The sequence below is a fragment of the Engraulis encrasicolus genome, chromosome 21, assembly GCF_034702125.1.
Source record: "Engraulis encrasicolus isolate BLACKSEA-1 chromosome 21, IST_EnEncr_1.0, whole genome shotgun sequence".
NCBI lineage: Eukaryota > Metazoa > Chordata > Actinopteri > Clupeiformes > Engraulidae > Engraulis > Engraulis encrasicolus.
Window position 1 is genome coordinate 3,531,144 of NC_085877.1, and position 20,462 is coordinate 3,551,605.

Below are 20,462 nucleotides of genomic sequence, written 5' to 3' on the forward strand. Positions count from 1 at the left end.
AATTCAGACCATATTTGAGCATTCTTGAGGGCAACACAAGCACACTGAAACTGAAGTAGGAAAATAATATTTATTGGTCATACTAAGCAGTGCGCTTTCACTATTCCTGTTGATCCTGTAAAAGAGATGCGTTTACAATTAGTACACAACACCAACTGTGAGCATTCCAAATTCATAGATTCACACCATGACTTTACAGTTATTTAAATGCAAGCTTCTATTAATGGGTCAGTCACATCAAAATCTTGTACCAGGAAGGGTAGGGGTACTATCAATTTTTGCAATTTTACAACAACAAAAAAACAGAAAAGGGAATAAGCCCCATGTGAGATTTTGAGCAACATCAATGGAGTTTGAAATCAAAGTGCACCCAATTTCAAGTAGATGTGTTTGAGAAAACAGCCACACCTCCTCTGGGAAATACACCATCCTCCCAGTTCAATCACAGTTAACTCACTTTCAGTCCAGCTGCTGAACGTTCAGCGTCCCATCAGCACTCCAACTGGACACACGGATGTATTTAGGCGTCCTCTGGGTTCCGCGGGGCCTGGTCAGAGGAGCGCGTGTGGTGGTGGTGGTGATGGGCCTTGTTCGGGGCGGCTCCCGAGTGGTGGCTTTGGGTAGAGCAGCCAGTCACCATTTTAGGTGGAGCAGGGGTGGGTAGGTGGGAGAGAGAACACAATTTTCTCAATATGCACACAGTTGAATACATCAATTAGCCGCCAACACCCTGCCCTTCCATACCCATGTCTGGAGTTGACCGAGGCGGCTGCAGTTGGACAGAGCCCACACCAGGGGACTGAGCTTGGAAGTTCTGCTCCAGGACCAAATGGTTCACTACTTGGACTGGGTAGACACACCTTACAATCATCCTGTGGGAGATAAAAATCGTGAAACGGCGTGTGGGCATGTACTTCAGTCAGGTCACTGCTGTGGACGCTGTGTAGTCGGGGAAAATGAGGCTACTCTGTGTTTAAATGGCATTTCAAACAATTAACATTTTAATGCATTCGACACAGGTGTAAGTTGCAACTGGTGGCATCTCCATATACAGTAGACATCACCGTGTATGCCTGAAACAGGTTTTCATATACAGCACATACCTGCTTCATTTCAAAGCAGCACTTGTGACAGAACAGTGAAGGATAATTGGGCAGGAGCCCTATAAGGCAACGATACATAGGGCAACGTTATGAGCAATGTTCCCGGGCAACATCATGATTGGATATTCATTTTCTGATGGAAGGATTGAAAAAAGTTGTCTGCAGCTAATCCAAGTTCTCGTAATAAAAATATTTTATGATAAGCCATTTAAACAACATCTTACAGCATCGTTGCCCTGTGTATCATCAACTTTTTAAGTACAGCACTTTCTTTACCTCTAAGATATAGTAGAGCCATATGAAGCAGAGCCATCCCTGCTTTAGTATAGTATGAAAATATAATGAGTCATTAAAGAGTTATCCACGGAGTAGAGAAGGGCTCCTCTCTTTATACAAGTAAAAGCCAACTTGACCACTGAGATTACCTGTATGACGTATCCCTGCTGATGACTGGATTATCCTCTGGCATCAAGTTTGGTTCAAAACGGATCTCATTCTCATAGACCAGGGAATTGTTCATGACCTGCACGAGAATGTTGTACCATTAAAGACTAAGTCCAACACATGATCACGTGGAATAAATGTACATGTCTGTACCTGAACCCTTGTTCCACAGCTGTTCAGGGCAAATTCGAACAGGACCGTCGACTGGTCAACATCTTTAGGGGTGCAGGTCTTGTCCAGTAAGGTGGTTTGGGAGGCCAGGGCGTCGGGGATGGCCTTGCTGAGATCACTGACCACAGTCACGATGCCACTTGGAGCACACACTGGAGCAGAGAGGAACCAATTTAACCATTTTCATGATAAGACTTCCACTTCCAACACTGGCCATTTCTCGCAGGAATACGCATGATCAAAATCAGCACCACTGCTCAATGAGGGAAACATTTCCAGAACTCCAAGAAATTAATACGACCTCTTTGAACAATCTGCGGCAATTTCATAGATTACGATTTAATTCAGTGATCGGCTCCCAAAAGTGCTTTTGATATGTTCTCACTGCACTATGCTAAGCCTATCCTCACCTTAGCTAAGTACCTTTCCACTCCAATTTCCCACTTTTCAGAAATTTCCACTTTCACCACATTTGGTTATTGAGCCAACAAATGCTATAGCAACAAAAGATGTGCCCAGACCAAAACAATCCATAACCATCCATGTCAGTAAGAAATGTTTTTGTGAAAGTCTTTGAAATGAGAACAATCTTGAGAACATTAGTCGAGTAGGAACAAAACTGTGGGAACAGAGATATTAGACTGGATCTGCGAAACAGCAACATATTTTGTTTTCCAAAGGGCCCCATGTTAATTTTACAGAATTCTGTGAGATCATTTTGTGTTAGAAAATTTACCCAGCAGCTCGGTGGTAGGGAATTGGCAGGTCTTGGCCGAGATCTCCACAACCTCCCGAGACTTTGCATCCCTGATCAGGATTTCAAAGGTTGCCAAGAAATGCTGCAGTGTGACGTCCTACAGTGTGAATATGACATGGAGGAGAGGACATAAAGGAGTGAGAATTTAATGTGCCCGTCAGACAAGTCTGTACTACTATGGATTGATCAAGCAGTCACAATTGCTCAACAGTCTTTCACTTGGTGAGTCAACACACACAAAAAAATCCTAGAACTACTTAGAGCTGGAAAGAAACTTAAAAACGTGACTAAGCCCATGAAAAAAACCCAAATAACTTCCGCCGACTTTCGTCAGTCTTCTATTTGCAGCTTCTGAAGCCAAACCTCATAGATATAGCCAGGTGTGAAGAGGGGAACGTCCAGAGTCATATTGTGGATGCTGTTGGTCATGCTGTACCCGCGGGACTCAGCCAGCTCCTGCGTAAGGGGCAACAGGCCAATGGTCGGCTGCCACAGACTCTCAAACTCCTGGTGCAAAAGCAAGAACCTGATTCCCTTGTCCATGCAGAGGCCATTGAAAGATGGCGGGGCTGAGGAAACAAAAACTGGGTAAGTCTCACACAACATTTCAAAGACTCAGAAGATTTAAGGCTAAACCATATTCACTTACAGACGTCCAGGAGTTGAGCCACTACATTGGTAAAATAGAAGTATTCATCGTCCGTTATGCGAACTGTTAGGTTGATGCTCAGAGAATACTCTGGAATTCCTCCGACATGATACTGTAAAAAGGAGAAAAGTTAGAAAGCACATAAACCTCCACAAGAGTCATGTTTTTTTGCATTTAACCAGTGCACTGTGCAACTGTGTGTCCATCTGTGTAAACTCACCAGTTTGGAGACGAAAGGGGCTTCAAATGGGACATGTAGGATGCAGGCATGGGTGAGATTGTCATGGGATACCATGGAGATCTCACAGCCATGCTGTTCCTCATCCTCCTCAGTCAAGTAAATCCCATTCAGACTAACTTCACCAACTTCAGCATCATGTGGAAAATTGCCTACATAGACTGTGAAGACCCGATCCTGGAGAACAGTTACTGCAGAAGAGATCCAATTAAATCCTGGTAGTTAGGGGAAAGTATGCACAGCATAACACAGAGGCATGATGATGGCAAAGCTTAATTTGTCAACGCAAAAAGTTGCACCCTGTGGCCGATATCTCTTTAGTTTTTAACTGGGTACTGAATCCCACAAAAGTAGTAAGAGTAAAGGGCCCTACCGTGGCTTTGACGATAGGGCAATGGTCTACTATGTGGCTGACCCGGGTTCGATTCCCGGCCCGGGTCCTTTGCCAGCCCTTCCCCATCTCTCTCTCCCAACTCAATTCCTGTCTCTCCTCCACTGTCCTATCTGATAACAAATAAAGGCTTGAAAATCTCCAAACAATACTAAAAAAGTAGTAAGAGTAAAGGACTGTACTCCCAGACTTTGAATCATTTATTCGGCCATGAGCGTTTTGGGCTGAACTGTCTTTTTACTCCACAACAGCCTGTTCCCCAGATGTGAGCACCACAGTGATTGGTCAGAGCTTCTAATGCCTGAGCTGGCCCGAACCCGGGGCATTTCGAAGGCAGGTCGTATGAGTGTGTGTACTGTAACCCTGTGCTAATGTTCTTAAGATAGGAAAAAAGAGAAAGAAAGAAAAACCTGCACCTATTGTTCTATATATTCCTGTGTACCTGCAAGCAATGCATGCTCTGATTTATGTCCTTGATTGTACGTTGCTTTGACTAAAAGAGCCAGCCAAATGTAATGTACAAGTAATTGTGACATTTACTTCCAAATTACTCTGACCAATCGGAACATCTTGGTCACCAAAGAAACCAGTACATCTGTGACACATTCCACAGTGTGTAATGACAATTGTCCACCTTTAGGTGGCAGGTGTGACCGAACAAAGTTAGAAGGCCCCATCCATTATCCCTCTATTGGTGCGTATAGTTTGTTTTGCATGCATTGCGTATATTGGGGTACAGATATATCGTGCATGCATGGTGTAGCAACTTAACGTCAAGTTGACAATCGTCATAAAAGCCCAACTCCACCGAAGGGTTTAAAGGGCATAAAATGAGAGGAGATATGAACTTACAGTTGAATGTGAAAGGCTCATAAGGGGTCAGGAGGGGAGAGGACAGGGCCTTCAGCTGGTGCAGTCTACCCTCAAGTGCACCGTTGTCCACGCTGAACATGTGCTCATAGTACAGATCCACAATATAGAACTCATGGTACGTGTTGTTCATGACAAAGCTCTGGGAAGTCAAGAGGTACACACTCGGCTATAACACAAATGGGCTATAGATAGAAGTAGACTTTCAGGCCAACCACATCTCCTCTGCACTTTATGCATTGCAGACACCTTATCACCACTCACACAAAACTACACATAGTTCAGTGTTCCGTTTTGACAATTTAAATTTCTCAGTTTCTCCGAACTGAGTAAAATGACTTAAAAATAATCCTATTGTACAGCCTAATCTAAGAAGATTACCGACATGTGGCCGTTCCGTTACTGTACATTACCGCATTCTTTGCTGATTAACAGTTTAATTTACCTTTATATTTTGATATAGCTGTAATTAAAATCATTTTCAACAACAATGCAGTTACTACTTATTGCTTTGTTGGGCAGAATAGTCTTCAGAAGAAACCAACTGGCGTGGCGTGCCGCTCACCTTTCGGAATCCTCCGTCGGCACCATATGGGATGGCGACCTCGGTGACCAAGGGGCCAATGTCCATAGAGTAGCCTCTTGCAGCAACTTCATCATGGGCGAGGCTGGATCCCATCACACCAATGTTAACCCCTTCTGCACTCAAGTCAGATTGGGAAGATGCCAGGGGTGTCATGACAGTGGGAGTTCTCCAAATAAGCACTCCGTCCTGGAAAGCTCCATCCGCTGGGGAACAAAAGCAATTGTTAAATAAATAATGAATATAAATGTATTTTAATTAATTATTAGTTAATTAATTAATTGATTGATAGTTTTGTCAGTGGTGATTGATGTCAAATGTTTGCAATAGCATACATATATGGCGTGTCGCCATGCACTGTCAAGGACAGTGTGAGAAATACAATATTGAAATTGCCAGTAATTCTCCTTTAAATTAACCCCCACAACGGCTCACTTCGCGTGCACGCAGCAACCAGGTCCACCATCACGGTAGTCAACCTCTGTCGCAAGAACACCGCCGGACGGATCAGTTCTACGGCGAGACCGTTTACCAAGCCAGCTTCCGAGTGGGGCTGCCTATAGGGAGCCCGGAAAACGACTCGACCTGGAGTGACCTTGAGAAAGTAGCCCAGGTCTTCAGCCTCGCCTACAGACAAGACAACAGGGTCGTCCCCCTCCTGCATCAAGAACATCATCTGCCAGACCGATGCTGGAGACTCCTGGGCCTGCCAAAGAGAACCCTTTCATTCTTAATGTATTTCGCCCACATCTTGGTTAAAAGATGGTAGAAAGTATTTAATAGAAACGTGGCTAATACTAGTATAGATCCTTACCATCTGATAAGCAGAAACCACTGGACCAGCTGTCATTGGACAAGACAAATCAGCTTGCACAGTTACCTAGAGGAAAAGAAAGTCCTTGTGATTCAGTGTTACGCAGGATCATTTAAACCTATTCCAAATGTGGATTGAATTGAGGGCCAATGCAGCCAGACATATCATTACCTCCATGTAGTTCTCCTCACAGGTGACCTCCTGATGGACCCATGGGTGAGAAATGGAACAAGTTTCTGTGAGGTTAAAAGTCTGGTCCTCACCGTCAACCATTTTGGTCACATGGAAGTTGAAGGTGAAGGTTGTGTCATCCTAGGGTTGTGGAAGCACATTATGAATTATAGAGGATGACGAAACATACCAGTCTTGTGGGGGTGGATGGGGGATGGTGAACAAGGGATCAATAAGGGCCCAACAAAAAGATAAACAAGAGTGGAGATAAACTGCCCCCTGGCCAATGCTAGGTGCATGTGATGTGTTTGGCACCACCTGCAGGGAACCCAAAACACTGCAGGGAGACACAGACTGACAAGGTCAGTGCAATACCTGCCCCAACCTCAGCCAGGAGGGCAGGGAAGCTCAGGTAATAAAGGATGTCCTTTACATACCTCATTTTCAGTATAGCAGGAGAAGTAAGAGGCTCGGAGTACAGCAACTTCCATCATTGGGTAAACTTGATATGTGTATCCACACTGGGCTCCATTGTCCTCTGTGATTGGGAACTCTCCTGTAGAGTCTATTGGGTAGACCCTAAATCAACTAGGTGGCCACAACATGCCATTATACTGTACACATGGACACTTCCAATACAGCAAAATTCCTCTTTCAGGCATGAGAAACTCCCTCACCAATAAGTTTGACCTCATTTAGGCATCGCTCCTTCTGAAAAAGTAGTCAAGTGTACTTTATTGTCAAAAATCAAGGGTTAGCGCAGAAGTTTGAAATTGCGTTTGACCAGTCTCCAAGTAATGTTACCAACTGTAACAAAATTACCTTCCATAACCCCTTTTTAGGCCTTCAACCATAACAAAGACAAAATGCCAAAACAACAACTCTATATTGCGATTGAGGACTTGCATAAACATGAAAAAATATGGCAATGTTTAACTTCATACTTTATAAAAGGTATACAAGTAATGGTAAGCATACCTAAAGCCTTGAAGCTAGGCACCTCATCCCCAAAGTTGTACCAGAAAACAGCAAGGTGATTTGTTTGACAATGGGTTTGAAGACGACCTGGAAGAAGTATTAAGAGGCAGCAGCACATCAGCAGGACAGGAGACTCAGGTGAAGTCCAGCAATAGGCCGGTGGTCTGTCACAATGAGTTACCAACAGGCTGTTGACAGACCATTTTGTTCTGAAGTCTGGAGGAACAGGTCATTGCCATCGATCATGCCATCCCAGCCAACCACACTCCCAATAGTTTGTAAAAAAAAAAATACAAAAAAACCCACTTGGCAAGGCCTACATAGAAAGCATTTAAAACACTAGTCACAATGTACACCTTAAGTTCTATTCATTTCATACAATTTCATACCCTAACCAAATTTCCAGTTAATGGATTAATTCACATCTGTGTACAAACAGTAAAGGGGTCTATAGACAATTTTGCCTTGGCCCTCACCTCAATGATATCAGTCCTAATGCCACTACAGCAAGCCTGTATGAAATAGTCAGATATGAATAAAGACTTTCGGATGTTGCAATAAAAATAGCTCATATTAGATGACTAAAAAGACACAGGCTCCATCGTTTCTCTCAATGCCTGGTGGACCCGTCTTGGCTGAAAATGCCCAGCCCGACTATTTTGCCCAGTGCAGCCCTGATCTGACATATGGTTTTCCAGTGCCGTCTTTCTAGCTCTATGGTTGGACGCGGTAGGCCTTGAAGGTAGGTAAGTAACTTGGTAACGCGGTAGGTAACTTGAAGGCTTAGCTCATATGGACCCCATATATCCGTCTCGACCAATGATACAGTAAGTTATGTAGACCTCCTTGGTCTGTACTTACCTTCTTTAGCTTCACTAACACAGGTAAAGTGGGTGACGGCCAGCACAAGGATCACCAACACTCTGGATAGAAAAAAACAACAGACCAAAACAATCAGAAGCCCAGGCAATAAACAGAAAGAATAGTGTGACTCAAGTTTATCACAAGTAACACACACAAGTAACAAGCCAACCCAGGTGAAAACCCCATATACTTAAAGTGTACTTTTTTTGACCGTACTTAGTACAAAGTGCACTATTTTCGGCGATTTAAAGTGCGCTTCATTGCACTATTAGTGCGCTGAAGCACTACTAAAGCAGTACTTCAGCACACTTGCAGCACACTGAGGATGCTAAATTGGCACCGCTTTTGGACAACTTTAAGTGCACTACAAGCATACTTTTGAAAGTATGCTCCAAACACGCTTTTCATGCATTCGTATGGCATTAATAGTGTGCTTGAGTACACTTCTAGAACATTTTATTGTTACTAGAAGTACAATAAAAGTATATTAACTTCATGCTTCTTTGGACTACATTGGAACATTTTAAGTCTGTAAAAAGTATATCATATTAAGTATTGTAAATATATAACAGGTATGCTTGAAGTATATTTACAGTATACTCCCAAGTGCAACGAATAATATAAATGTAATACTACAATCCATGCTGGTTCTCAGAGCTCTTACATTACACACAGCCACATGTCACAGTAGTGATACAGTATGCATGCCTAGCATGACTGACCTTTACAATCATTGCATTGTTACAGAGATTTCAGATACACATTTCACTTTATTTCATTATTGTTCCACCTGCCTGCAATTGATCATTTGGATTGATCACTAATGGTTACCCTTGATTCTTTGTTTGAACAACTAGTTACAACTTACCTCTCACCATGATATCATGGGAAGTGTGAGCCTATATATACCAGAACAGATACGTGTCCATCATAATGATGGTGGGAACATGGTCATTGTTTGTGTACCACTTTAAAATTTTAAAACTCCTACAATAAATGCAGAATATAACAATGAGTAATATTTTCATGCAAACCAAAGATATTCCTTAAAGGTCAATGGCTTTCTGTTTGAGAAATTGAGCTCCAAGAAGTGCATTACATGATGGTACATGCATGATGATGCATGATGGGTAAATGCACTTTGTGTAAGCACACTTTGAATATATTTGGATGAAGCACAATCATGGTGCACTTGGAAAAAGTATACTTCCAATATGTTAAAGTGATTTACTTTAAAGCGCACTATAGAAAATCACACTTCGAAGTCACTTGGGTGAAGTATAATCAAAGTGCACTTAAAACACTGCAATTGCAATATGTTATTAAAAAATACACTTTTAGTAAGTTCACTATTAGAACACTATTAGTATATTCCTCTAAATACACTTTAGCCAAACATCTTCTAAGTGCACTTTATGTATGGTTCGCAAAGTGTACTTTCTTTGAGAGCAACTTAATTACATCTAATTTTAAGTACACTTTAAATAAGCATATTGTAAACATACTTTTTCTTAGCACAAAAAGTGTGAGTGCGCTTTTAACATGCTAAGTACACTTCAGTCATGCTTTTATTGTACTAAATTGAACCACTTTTTCACCTGGGAAGTTATATCTTTAATAAAAAAATCAAAACATGAACAACTGTAAAGAGTTTTACTGACCCAACGTTTTCTCCAACAGCCATAGCCACTGATCTGATGTTGGAGGTAGACTAGAGCACAACGTGCTCCAAAATTACCACTTCTGTGTGGAGCCCTGACTGTAGAGGCTGTGGATAGATAGACGAGCAAACCACCTGGCCTCCTTTATCCTCTGCCTTTAGTAAGCTGCCGTCACCTGTCACTCATTACAACTAATTAGAAGCAGTAATTAATTCCAGATATATCAGTAATTAGTTTCAATCATCTCATCTCAGTAGTCAATTGCTGGTATGATGAGGTGGAAAGCTGATACAGCTCCTTCCAAGTCAGCTCCTGTAGCCCGCCAATAGAACTTCAATAGGCTCGTTCGTGACGAAGCAGTGCTGCTTTTGCAAGGCAGCGAGCATGCGCACTTTGCCAGTTTAATGCATTCTGGTTAGAATTTTCTAACCACAATCACAGTGGGTTTACATACAGTGTCCAATCCCGCCCTCCAACCCGTGCCTGCAGTTCACCTAGGGAGTGCTGTCGAGACAGCTGAGCCCATAATGCTGGCGCCAGAGCCATCTAATATCAGAGTTGCGCAAACCGGGGACCAGGAAGTCGGTTGGTGATGTGATTCGCGCAGATTAAAATTTTTCTTAACAGTAAACTTCTGTTCGTTGGAAACTAACACAGAACCATCACATACCAAACAAAGATTAAGTACAAACAAATTACATTACCTTTACCACATTTTCTGTGTTCTACGGCCACCTCCTGGAACTAAGTAACTTCTAATAGAACTAAAGTCAATGGGGATTTCCATGTTAACGCTCCGTGATGCACTCACAGTGTCCAATCTCGCCCTCTGTGGAAAGATTGGTCCTGCAGGTTCACCTAGGGAGTGGCGTAACTCTGATATTAGATGGCTCTGGCTGGCGCTATTAACTGACAATTGTGCTCGCTGTCGGCTGAAACTTGACAATATTACTGTAAGTTCTGAGAAACCAATGTGGATTTAAATGAAATGTACAATTACCTGGGAGTTATGTCCTGATTTCCTACAGCTTTGGCATTTATAAGTCAGGCTCTGCTAGCATCTTGCAAACAAAATTGCTTTACGGCAGTCGTGATCACAGCAATGCAGCCAGCCGACCAATCCAAACGCAGTGTGTGAAGCCACTCGTGACGTCATGTTGACAATAAAGACATATTTTACAAAGATCCAGCGAGTTTAAACATTCAAATTAAGTGCTGTTTGAAAGGATAATTTATCCTACATTTGGGAAAAATAAAATGAAACGATGATACCAGTTCTCTTCCAAAGCAATGGCAGCGTCTGTGGTTGAGCTCCATGGTGGGACCCCATTCATTCTAACAGCCTCTGCGCTCCTTGGCGCTCCTCTGCGCTGTCAGGATGGCGCCACTTAGTGGACAGTACCACCCGGAAAAAGTCGCGAGATTCCTCTCTCGTATTACCCATAGACCCTCTCTGATCTGTGGTTGAGCTCCATGGGACGCCATTCATTCTAACAGCTCAGTCTGCACTCCTTGGCCCTCTACTGCGCTGTCTGGATGGCACCACTTAGTGGACAGTACCATCCGGAAAAAGTCTCGAGATTCCTCTCTCGTACTACCCATAGACCCTCTCTGTTATCGGTAGCACTGACCTATCAGACCAGGCCTTTAGCTCAGCGTATCTTGCTGTGACTCCCATACCAGAGCTGATGCAATAGGCTCGTTCGTGACGAAGCAGTGCTGCTTTTGCTAGGCAGCAAGCATGCGCACTTTGCCAGTTTGATGCATTCTGGTTAGAATGTTATTACCACAATGCATCAAACTGGCGCAGTGTCTATGCTCGCTGCTTAGCAAAAGCAGCACTGGTTTAGGCCTTCCGTTTACACGTAGCAGAGTTTTAAAAACACACATATCAAAAACCCAGCTTTAAAAATATCCCATTTAGGGGGCTACAACGCACCTGTTACAATGGAGTTTTTATTTTTATACTCATGTTGCATTTCCACCTAAACAGGACAAAAACATTCCCAGCTAAAAAAAATATCCTACTTCGTGGAAGCAGCACCTAAATACCTTGCATCGCCATTGTAGTCAAGGTCATAATGTCATTTGCAATTGAGATGTTCAATGGGGAAATCTCCCTGCCCTGCCTGGGTTGACACCGGGGAGACTTTATTGTCTCCACGGAGATGGGACAAGGCCAGGTAAGAGGGCAGGCAAGAGGCTCCCTTTGCAACTCGAGGGAGAAAAAGAAGGGCAGTCTATTTTCTAGAAAAGTGTGGGTAGCTTTACAACACCTTTAAAATGTTTGATTATGCTGAACGGGTAGAGAGTTACAATTTGAGAAACCATCCTCAGTAAATAGTACACTACCAGCTCTTAAATGCTTATTTAGGTGCAGTTTCCACATAGCCCTATTTTTGAAAACGCATTGGTTATGGTCTTCCATTTTCCACGCAAAAAGTTATAAAATCCACATATCAAAAATCTGGCTTAAAAAATATCCCATTTAGGGGGATAAATGCACCCGTCAATAGAGTTTTTATTTTTATCCACATGTTGCGTCTGATGTGGAAACAGCACCTTAAATGCATGCTAACTTTCTGCATGTCAGTGTGCTACTAGTGTGTTTGAGAGAGAACATTGTGGCTCATAACGAACTAAATATCAATTGTATAGTTAAGTTATTGCAAACATTGTCTTTTCCAAAACAGTTTTATTTTAAAGAGCACATTTTCTTGATGACAGCAAGTGAAATACCCAGAACAGACATGAGCACTAGAAGAACTGCCATGAAGACGAACGCACCTGAAATAAATGCGAAAAGAAAAAATATTTTTTAGGACACCACTAACATTCAACAATCATTATAAAAAAATAAAAAAAACCCTTTAATTTACCAGGAAGAATTGACCCTTTGAGGTTAAAAATCTCTGTTTCAAGGGCGTCCTGGCCAAGTGGCAGCACAAGTTACAAATTAAAAATTCAGTTGCAATAAAAAAAACAACAACAAAAAAACAAATAAAACAATTTCAGACAATGGACTCTGTCTCAAGTGCTCTCATCCTGGAATTCAATTCTGTTCATTTCAAGTGCTTTGGTAAATTGTTCCATGAGGTGGGGGCACAAAAAAGCTAAGGCCCTTTTTCCCCGTTCAGTATGAAAACACAGGACAGAAAGTAGAAAATTGTCATTGGAACGAAAACCACACAAGTCAATGTTTCTCACTGTGATTAGGCTGCAGATGTAGGTTGGCAGTAGTGCTAGTATTGTCTTGCATATTAAAGGTTACCAGTGGGTGAGTCTCCTGGTAGTCAGTGCAGGCCATTGCACTCTGGCACACAGAGCACAGTAATGGGTTAGAGGCCTAGAGTAGTAATGAACCTCAGGGAAGCATGATAGAGTCAATCTGACACAGGGATTGAGTTGAAGCGTTCATAATATATATACAGAAGGTCTGCATAGTCTACTCTATAATCAATACAAAAGTTGCAGAGACAAGGTGCTTCTTAACATGAAAGGAAAAAACGGAATTTATTTCTAAATAAAAAATGGCCTTGCATTTAAAAGCTTGTGCAAGACTTAATCCCATATGTCAAGTACATTATAGCACATGGTGTAATAAATACAGCTAAAAAAAGAGAAGAGTAGGGGAGAACAGGGTTGGTCGTCACAAGTTTTGGTTGTCACACACCATCTCAGCCCCTGAAAGTCACTGATCAAAACCATTGACACAGAAATGTAAGTTGATAGTGGAGATGAAAACGGTACAACCTTGAGGTGAGACAACAATGTGTTTTTCACATGAAAATGAACATTTTGAGTAGTCTATCTTTTTTCTTCTCGCTCATTGCTCTATGGCCTGACATCAAAACCAGTATGGCCAACTGAAAGTATAAAGAGTAGGGCTGGGACTTTTTTATCGAATTTTTAATCAAATGAATCTATAGGCTTTGGAATTAATTAATCTAATTAATCACATTAATTCACATTTATATATCCGATTTGAGAACAGTGTTTTTTTTTTTAATAATTACAATAAATAAGCTTCATCTAAAAATATTCATTTTTAAAAGAGAGAGAACTCTTCTCAATTTCAGCAGGCTGTTCACCATCAGGCGTAATACTGCCCTCCACTGGTCTAATCTAGAACTATGCAGCTATATTATACTGAGATTATTTTTTTTAATCACGTTAATTAATTAATCAAATTGCATGATTAATTAATACTAATTAACGTGTTAATGTTCCAGCCCTAATGAAAAGTAAGCTACAATTTTGGTACAGTTTTTTCTTTACTAAGGCAATCCATGTTGGAGCTAGCCTGAAAAAGAGTGAAACATGTCCGCTGAGCTTGGTCGTCAGTCACACTGCTTTAGGGGTTGGTTGTCACAATACTTTTCACTGCCTGTGGTGTTAGCCATAGCATGAGGTGTTTCACATTCAGTTTGTGTGTGAAATACACTACATTTGCATTAGAATAACATTGTGACAACCAAACCCGGGTTTGGTTGTCACATTTTCACAAGGTGCCTTTGACGAGAATGGATTCTATGGGATCTATGGCTATTCAAATGTACCTGACAACATGAAGCATTGAAGCTGTATACAAATGTAAGCTATGCCGTTAAGTTCTGCCAGGAAGATGAGACGATATTTAGCTCAATTACTCACTTGCATGAACCAATCAATCACTGCCCTAATTCTCAGGCACACCCTCATTCAATTTCTTCAGCCAATAGGACGCCTACACGGTCATTCAAAAACCTTCTGTCCATCTCTGCTCTTCGTTGACTAGAGCAGTAGTTCCCAACCTATGGGTCGGGACCCCCCTTATGGGTCGCCAAAGATCCACAGGGGGTCGTTGAGCCCTCTTGATTTCAAGGGGTTTCATTTTAAATATATATAGCCCATGTTGAATAAAAGACAAAGCATTTAACTAATAAATGCATAGAAGCAACACATTGTAAGTGCTACATTAAACATTTATTCTAAATTTCACCACAGACAAATTGAGGAATAAAATAACTAAAATTAGTTTTCGCAGGAAACAGAGGGCATCTTGTGACTTCGTCTCGTGCGGGCGCTCGCGTGGTTGGGTCACCAAAGCTTACAATAGTAAAAACATGGGTCCCTGAAGAAAAAGGTTGGGAACCACTGGACTAGAGTACGCTGGTGTCGACACTCCCACCTCCTCCCCATCAGCCTCCATTGCCAGTTGGTCCTTGCTTCGTGGAGATGTACTACAATGGGCCCCTGCTTCGGAAGCAGTACCAGCATCTTCTCTCCAGCCTTTGCCACAACGAGGAATGCAGAGACCGTCTGCTCCAAACATTGCGGCCCTGGGTCAATGATGGTCCCCTCGGTACTCTGCTGCGGATGCCACCACCTCCAGTCAACCTCACCAGTCGGTCCCGGTCCTGTGAAGGGGGGCGTAGGCTCTTGCCCCCTGCCTTATCCATCGGCAGGATATGCGCCCACTTCATTGGAATTCTTCGAAGCAAGTTGCGGCCTGCGCCAAAGAGAATCACTACTGCATTCTTAAATTTAATTTGATCAATCGAGTCTTTCATGGTAAAAATTGCTTTCTTGCAAGATACCGTTTTTCCTGAAATTAGGTTTAAGTTAAAAAAAAGTGACAACCAACCCCAGTCTCCCCCTACTTACGGCAACATAGACCTATTGCCACTATGGCATGGCATGCTGTTTTTGCTTCTACATTATTGTCTGTTACTGTGTGCAGATGGGCAACCTGCACTCAGAAGCCACAATGAGGTGCCACATATCCCAAATGAATTGGCATTATCTGTCCAAATAGGGTTGCCTGGCTCTTGCCCGACCACAGTAGTTCCGCACGGCTTTGTGAGCGCCTCCAGGGGGATCCACAGAGGTCCGGTATGAACCAGGCTACAAATCGGGCAGGTAAGGTTTTGAATTTGGATGGCCCATCACTGGGACAACCTTCCTTGGCAGAGCTGTCGTAATTGACAGTAGCGACCTGTTCCTTCAGACCTCGGCATCTGCTACAACAACTGCACCAATATTTGGAACTGGTCGTGAGCGGCCGGCGTATTGTAAGCGATGCTCTGGTGCGCCACCATGGCAGCCCGCTGCGGTTCCAAATTTGCTTCTTTTGCTCCCTGCTAAAGTCTATGGGTGGCGTCACGTATGCGGTGTCCATTTATTAGACTGTCTATGCTAACAGACAATACGGTAGATGTGTATGGCGGTCTCCTTACCTGGCGTGTCATGGGTGGGGGAGAGGGGCACAGGGTTCAGCTGCTGGGTCTGAGGAGATCCAGCCTCCGCCCTCAGGGTGTTCAGCAGGTCATTGCTGATGGGCTTGAAGCGACTTCCTGTTGAGAGAGAGAGAGAGAGAGAGAGAGAGAGAGAGAGAGAGAGAGAGAGAGAGAGAGAGAGAGAGAGAGAGAGAGAGAGAGAGACAGACAGACAGAGAGAGAGAGACAGAGACAGAGAGAGAGACAGACAGAGAGAGAGAGAGAGACACACACACACACACACAGACAGAGAGACACACAGACAGAGAGAATGAAAATGTTTAATCTTATCTTCTACACCAACCCCGCTTGACCAGTAAACTCCTGTATTCTCTATTCCTCCACATAGGCCTTGTGATTATGCTAGTGATTATGTTAGTTCCTTTGTGAGTGAGTGTTATTGTGTTGTAATGCTCAATCACTTTGCTTCCGCATTCGAGAATATGAATGTAAGTTTTATTATTTACCAACACAGAGCAAGAGAGAAAGAGTGTGTATGAGGAGAATAGAAGACAGAGATTATGCATGAATTGAAAAAGTTTGAGAGGCAGCCAGTGCATTCTGCGTGCGTTTGGGCACAAAGGCTGTGTGCCAACAGAACCTGCAGTAAGCAACACCCCAGCTTACGTTTACGAGTCAGGTCTTGCCTCTTCTGTGCCACGGAGCCCTTGCCAGCCGCCTGAAGGCCACCGCTTGGCACGGTGTCCACAGAGAGGGTGGCGACGCCAGTGGCACGGTAGGTACATCCGATGACCAGCCTGGAAATAATACAGGGAAAAAATGATTGATCACACTCTTACATTCTCTTCACATTCTTAAGGGCTCTGCATACTTCACGTGCGCATTTTGTCGCGTGTGGCGCGAGAACCATTAATGACGTCATCACTTGCGACAGACTATTCATACTTCAGAAGGCTTTCGCTCGCATTGTCGGAAGTGCCCTCTGCTGTTCATGAGAGAAACGGCAGTATCTTCCGCAACTCGCAGCGTGAGTTCTACGGATGTATAAAATAGAAAGCCAAACACGGCTGCTGTAGGGCTACTGAACGTCTGACTTGTGACTTACCACATTGAAACATATATGTTTTGTTGTAGCCTACATTGCCAGATCATTCCAAGACCATGTGAGAGCATTGTTCTGGCGGCAGAATTGTTTAAATATATCGCCGAACACAACGTGCTTCTGAACAAAGTAAACAATTGTTTCACTGAACAACATTTAAGAGAGAAGATAAAATAACTCTAGGACATTTTATTATCCTCAAAATGATGCATGATCCATTCTGTAGTAGCCTACAGTAGTTGTAGCCTCTCTTTGCAACTCCTGCTTTGTCTGCCTACCTGTATGGTCGCTGGTGGCGCACGACAAGTTACAAAATATCTGGGGTGCACGACGTCGCGCCACGGCAGCTCACGACACGGCGTGTGACGTCATTTTGGGTCACGTGACGGCGCGAGTGAGGTCGCGAGTGAGGTCGCGAGTGAAGTATGAAGGAGGGTAGCGCCAGTCACGACAAGTATGAATCCCCCTTTATAGTCATTCGTTACAGCAGGAGCATGAAAAACGTTTTGGGTGTTTAGTGTGTCAAATAACTACAGCCGGTAAATCATAAAAAATGAAATATCCACACATTGATTTCACCACAGCATTTCGACAAATGTTATAATCAGGTGTAAATCATGACATGGAGGTCAAGAACACATATTTCTGAGTCATGTTAACATTCTGGATAGAAATGTACAGGATCCAAGATCCGGTTCCGGATCCGGCAGGATAATCGGGTTTTTCAGACTATCCGGATCCGGCAGGATCTTAAGCAGTGGATCCGGTATCCGGCAGTTACCTAAAAATCAGGATCTGGGGCATCTCTACTTTTTACGTAGCCTAGGCTTTTCAGTCAGTCTTTCACAACCCCAATCGCTCCATGGAGTGAAAGCCCTCTGGAAGCGGTCGTTGAAGGCAGTGTGGCAGTAAGCCAATGAGTCTTAAAAACAGTTTGCGCCAACGTAATAAAAAGGGCCTACGTGTGCGAGTTGCCCATGTGTTTCAACACTTTCGTAGGATCCGGTATCCGGTTCCGGATCCGGCAGGATCTTAAGCAGTGGATCCGGTATCCGGCAGGATCCTAAAAACCAGGATCCGGTGCATCTCTAATTCTGGAATGTCATTCCAGGTCATATACAAGGACTAATGTGATGATGAAGTTGGGCATACCTGAAGTCAGAATCTCTGGTGATGAAGGCTTGTCCGGATGACAAAACGTCTCGAAATAAGATGATCTCATTTTCGTAGGACACATAGTTTGCTCCGATCTGAAATGCAGGAGCACAGAAGATAAGCACAAGGCTGACAAGCTTAACAGCGGCATGCAGAAATAAGCACTAGGAAAGGGTGTTTGTAGAAATTATCTGCACCCTAGGTCAATAAGGTTAGGTGTGGCATGTGTTGGTGGTGGCACACAGTGATGTTGTGGGTGTGCAGACAAGCAGGAACAGGGACGGATAATAATTCCATGGGCCCCTGGGCCAGACAATAAGAAAGCCCCCTTCCACGAGTGTTGCTGGTTTTCAAAATGATTCACAGTTCCAGGCCAGATGTTAGAGACCATGTTTTTGGGGGTTTAAGGGCTCGTCCGTCTGTATTAGGGGTGGAACGGTTCACAAAATTCACGGTTCGGTTCATATCACGGTGTCAAGGTCACGGTTTTCGGTTCTCTACGGTTCTTTTTTTTTAGTTCATGATAAATGGTGCACTGGGAATATTAAACCATATTTATATAACTGCAATTATGAAGTGATGATGCGCAAGTTGAATCAGCTGTCGTCAGCTGATGTGCGCTGTCTGAGCGTTCCAAATGCCCTCTTTCAAGAGGCTAATAGAATCAGACTTATCACTAAATATCCTACATATGTTTTGGATAGGCTTATAATGAGATTTTAATTGTGTCATCCTCTGATTGGTCTTATATGCTAATGTGTTAATCCGAGACACTGGATAAGATACTCCTAGAATCTCTGTTTTACATATTTTTCTGGGCAGTACATGAATTGCGGTTTGCCATGGACTGCATTTCACGGTTCGGTATGGTGTGTGAATTGTACGGTTTCGGTTTTCGGTGCGGTTTGTACCATCCCTAGTCTGTATGCCCCGCACCTGCTGGACTATGTACAGGGTAGCTACAGAGAGGGTTAGGGCCGACTGCACAGCTCGGTTGGTCTATGGGTTTAGTGCCAATGTGGTCCTCAGCAAGTACATTTGAATAGTGGTGAAGTTACCAACCCTGCTCTTAGTGCCACAGGTGTTAACGGTGAAGACGAAGAGAACTCTATTGTTGTCGGTCTCCACAGGTCGGCAGTTGGTGTCTAGGAGAGAGGTCTTGTTGGGGTTCATCCAAGGCGACACCATTATGGTACTCGCCACCACGCTCACAACTCCAGTGGGGTCACATACTGCAAAGGAGGAAGCAGACAAAGGTGATTTCCATCTATTTTTTATTATAGGTGAACATTGGCTTCCTCAAGAAAATCGTCTACATAACTTCATAATTAGACAGTGACACCTGATTAGAGCATAGGCCTACCTATGAGTTCTTGGGTTTTGAACATGCATCGTTCAGTTACAGTTTTTGACACATTCCAGGCCTTGGTGTCTCTGAATGTTACCCCAAAACTTCCATAGAAGTGCCCAAGTTTGATGTCCTAGTACATAGAAAACAAAGAAAACAATTAAACGAGGACAACAATTACACTAGTAGCATGGTATAGGGCACTAAGGATTTTTTTTGGTTTAGCCTTGAAGAGGCATAGGCTGCCCAATTTGGTACAATATTATTTGCCTTTTCGTGAGGAAGTCGCTCAAGATAGGGTACTTACCTCATATCGGTAACCAATAGAAAATAATGGAACCACTAGGACCTTGTGCTGAGTGGTATTGTACATGGTATAACCACGAATGAAGGCCAGACTCTCTGTGAGGGGGGTACCGCCAATCTCCCACCGAATGTCCATCTCGGAACGTTCCACGGAAAATGCAATGCTCGTGTCGTAGCATTCGGAAGTCACACGAGGGTCTTCAGGAGAAACAAAGAAACAATTTAACAGTAGCCAAGAGTAGCATCACAGACTGCCTAGGAAAAGTGTGTCGCATGTGGTTTGGAGAGAGGGGAGTTGTAGTAAAGTTGACTGTAGGCCTACTCACCCCAGCTGTTCTTTGCGCCAGCGCATTTGCATAGCATTAACATGGCAGCTAAATACCTGCAGAATAAATTCAGTGAGCACAACTTAATTAGGCTCCAATTTAGAGCATGGCATCTTACACAAATATTATATTTAGTAAAATAACACTCACTTCAGCGAACTGTCTGACGTCATTTTATCCAACGTGTGTTTTCGTCCAATGCAATCCAATTATTAAATTTTCGTCATGTAAAATTACCTCTGCTGCAATTCGCTGCGGTCGGCTACAGAGGACTGAAATAAATATACCAGAGTTTTTCATAGGGAAGGCTGCC

General features: G+C 43.2%; 2 protein-coding genes across 2 annotated transcripts; both read right to left on the minus strand.

Annotated features, from left to right (window-relative positions):
• Positions 1-56: 56 nt before the first annotated feature.
• Positions 57-9,821, minus strand: LOC134437666 (uncharacterized). The gene is made up of 18 exons (XM_063187162.1): positions 9,695-9,821; positions 8,031-8,092; positions 7,170-7,256; positions 6,629-6,756; positions 6,192-6,332; positions 6,021-6,086; positions 5,642-5,912; positions 5,189-5,412; positions 4,606-4,765; positions 3,345-3,553; positions 3,125-3,236; positions 2,839-3,044; positions 2,455-2,572; positions 1,701-1,870; positions 1,529-1,626; positions 745-872; positions 458-614; positions 57-115 (listed from the first exon to the last, which is right to left on the minus strand). Exons 1-17 carry the CDS (start codon positions 9,715-9,717, stop codon positions 460-462), a joined length of 2,358 nt encoding a protein of 785 aa, XP_063043232.1. The 5' UTR covers positions 9,718-9,821; the 3' UTR covers positions 57-115; positions 458-459.
• A 2,548-nt stretch (positions 9,822-12,369) lies between these two features.
• Positions 12,370-20,453, minus strand: LOC134437684 (uncharacterized). Its single transcript, XM_063187193.1, has 9 exons — positions 20,300-20,453; positions 20,150-20,205; positions 19,825-20,021; positions 19,533-19,650; positions 19,232-19,401; positions 18,167-18,264; positions 16,579-16,709; positions 15,913-16,029; positions 12,370-12,481 (listed from the first exon to the last, which is right to left on the minus strand). Exons 1-9 carry the CDS (start codon positions 20,320-20,322, stop codon positions 12,390-12,392), a joined length of 1,002 nt encoding a protein of 333 aa, XP_063043263.1. The 5' UTR covers positions 20,323-20,453; the 3' UTR covers positions 12,370-12,389.
• Between the last annotated feature and the right edge of the window lie 9 nt (positions 20,454-20,462).